We start from the raw sequence: 2,872 nt of genomic DNA, 5'->3' as shown, positions 1-2,872 counted from the left end.
GCTGGGAGGAGCCGGCTCGTTTCTCGACTCGCTTCCGTGTATTGGCAGACAAGGAGGCTGGAGCACTGGAGCCCTCGGGTTAAGGCTGTCCTGGGAATGCAGCAGGAGAAGAGTCTGGAGAGAAGCCCTCCTTGAATTGTCTTCCCAAAGATCCCCCCTGATTGATTGATTGTCACTTTCCCCTGGATCCCCATCCCCCACCCCGTCCTAAACCCCAATATCCCCAGAGCTGTTTTCTAGGACAGGCAGGAATTTTTCCACCCCAAATCCTCCTCCTTCCATGTCAGGAGCCCCCAGCACGGGAGAGTTTGCAGAATGAGAAATATTGAAAGTTTACTCTTATTCCTAAGTCATCAGATCGGAGGTCTTGGGGTGTCCCTAGTTGTTCCTCAGAGAAACTCTCAATGCAGCAGCTTTTCCAAAGGCATTTCCAAAACTGTCAGGATCTGAAGGATTAGAGAGGCTGGGCTGGAGGCAGGAGGAGAGAAGCCCCTCTGGATGGAGAGCCTGAAATGAAGGGCTTGCTTGGACACAGACAGGCCCAAACTGACCAGCCCTTCCTGACCTGAGGAGGATTCGTGATTGTGAGGACGCCCAACCTGCGTTACATTCACACGTTTCTCCTCTCAGGCAGACTTCAGACTCCCTCACTGCTCAGCCCCACGAGGGGAAGAAGCGGGTTCTGGATCACGGAGGGTCCGATCCCCCCTCCTTCTGTCGGAAAAAAGCTCTGATCTGTTTGAAATTTCCCCAGAGCAGGAAGTGGATCTGGGGATCCCTCTCCCCAAAAGCTCTGAGAAGCCTCTGGGATTGTGGGGAGGAGCAGGAAGAAGGCCGAGGTCTTTGCCTTGGGAGACTGGGAAGGGCTGGGAGACCATACTGGAGGGACTGGGCAGTGAGAATACAGGTAGTCCTCGACTCACAGCAGTTCATTTAGTGACACTTCAAAGTTACATCATTGAAAAAAGTGACATCACCATTTTAAACACTTACAACCATTTTAGCCTCCTCTTGGTCATGTGACCAGGATTTGGATGCTTGGCCACTGGTTCATATTTATGACGGTTGCAGTGATCCCGTTTTGCAACCTTCTGACAAGCAAAGTCAATGGAGAAGCCAGATTCACTTAACAACGGGTTTATTAATTTAACAACTGCAACGATTCACTTAACAACTGTGACAAGAAATTTCATAAAATGGAGCAAAGCTCACTTAAGAAATGTCTCACAGCAGCAACAAATGTGGGCTAGATTATGGTCGTAAGTGGAGGACTGCCTGTATTTATTTCTCGGGGGGGGGGGGCTTTGGAGATTCTGCCGTTTTCCATGCAGACCCAGGTTCTGCCCAAATAAGTCCCGTGAAGGATCCTGAAAATGATCTTTAAACTCTTTGGTGCCCCGGAAGAATTTCTGACCTGAAGAGCTTTCAGAATGGAGACCCAGAAGGGGCCTTGGGGATTTTCATCAGCTTAATCGATTTCCCAGGAGCCCTTTATTTATTTTATTTTATTGTTTTAATCCACTTATGAGCTGTTGTTTTTCTGTTCCTTGGGCAGCCTCAGAGTCTCTTCTGTGTTTCTATTTTGACAATGAAAACTAAACAGTGACTTAATGTGATTTTCTTTTGTCCTTGTTAGTCAAGTTTAGCACAATTTTATGTCTTGTCAATTTAGTCTCTCCTCCAATCCAAGGAAGGGCTGAAGAAACTTTGATGCTCCTCAGTTGGGAGTTTGCATGAAGGAAACTGAAATAATGTTCTATGTTTATCTTTGGTTCACCAGAGGGGCTTTAAAGGTGACAGGACCCTCCATAGAGAGGCTGAGTTTGGGGAGAGGAGCCCAGCAGAGCCCCCTCACCCCACCCAATATGGGAGTTGGCTGCAGGAACTCCCAAGCAGCCTCAGTGGGGGCAGGGGGTGGGGGCAGGGTGGAGAGGCCCCAGGGCTTTCTTCTTGGGAGTGGCTGAGTCTGAGAAACACTTAATTTAAGGCCTTTACCTTGAGAGTCATTGATTATGTGAATAGTTGGGTAGCCGCAATCAACCCCCTCCCAAACTTTGTGGAAGGCCTTGCTGGAATGGGGGAAGGGCACAATTGGGGCATGTAAAGTTTGGGGGACCTGACCTTCCCCTCCTCTCTCACCCCACCTTCCCTGCCCTCCAACCCTTCAGGCCCTCCAAAAAGCTGCTTCTTTCCCTCTCAGCCGCTCCCTCCTTCCACCTCCTGCCTCCTCTTTCATCCTCTCCCCCTTCCTTTTCCCCTTTCTCCTCCCCCCCAGCTCTCCTCCTCCTCCTCCTCTTCCTCCTCCTCCTTCTTCTCATTCTCCTTCTCCTCCTTCTCCTCCTTCTCCTCCTCCTTCTTCTCCTTCTCTTCCTTCTTCTCCTCCTTCCTCCTTTCCCCCCAGAGCCTCAGATTGGAGCCTCCATAGGATGAGGGTCCTTGACTGGAGCCCCCTAACTCTGCCCCTCTGGTTCCTTTCCAGGCGCCTCCTCGCACTCCCTGAAGTATTTCTACTCCTCCATCTCGGAGCCCAGTCAGGGGCTGCCCCATTTTGTCTCTCTGGGGTACGTGGACGGTCAGGTCTTTGCTTACTATGACAGCAACAGCCGGAGGGAGCAGCCTCGAGTCTCCTGGATGGAGAAGGTGGGGAAGGAGGACCCCCAATACTGGGACAGGAACACCCAGATAGTCCGTGGCACTGAGGAGACGTCCAGAGAAAACCTGGAGATTCTGAGGCTTCGCTACAATCAGAGCGAAGGTGAGTGATGGGTCGAGTGGCTCCTCCTGCCCCATAATCCCCTCCCCAGGAACCAGAGGGGGGAGAAAGGGGGGTCCCTTCAAAGGGAAAGGCTGCTTCCCCACATTTAAAAAGGGT

At 51.3% G+C, this 2,872-nt stretch overlaps 1 protein-coding gene across 1 annotated transcript in view; it reads left to right on the top strand.

Moving 5' to 3' along the window:
* Positions 1 to 1,219: 1,219 nt before the first annotated feature.
* Positions 1,220 to 2,872, top strand: part of LOC107298892 (class I histocompatibility antigen, F10 alpha chain-like) — a gene marked incomplete at its 3' end in the record, with an annotated part of 11,029 nt that continues 9,376 nt past the window's right edge. Inside the window, exons 1-2 of the mRNA XM_029286639.1 lie at positions 1,220 to 1,259; positions 2,480 to 2,755. Coding sequence (XP_029142472.1) covers positions 1,220 to 1,259; positions 2,480 to 2,755 — 316 coding nt within the window. The remainder of the gene's footprint in view (positions 1,260 to 2,479; positions 2,756 to 2,872) is intronic.

Source organism: Protobothrops mucrosquamatus, unplaced genomic scaffold, assembly GCF_001527695.2.
Source record: "Protobothrops mucrosquamatus isolate PMUCROS unplaced genomic scaffold, P.Mucros_1.0 scaffold4355, whole genome shotgun sequence".
Lineage (NCBI taxonomy): Eukaryota > Metazoa > Chordata > Lepidosauria > Squamata > Viperidae > Protobothrops > Protobothrops mucrosquamatus.
The sequence above is the reverse complement of the archived record's forward strand: the minus strand, read 5'-3'. Positions and strand labels throughout refer to the sequence as shown.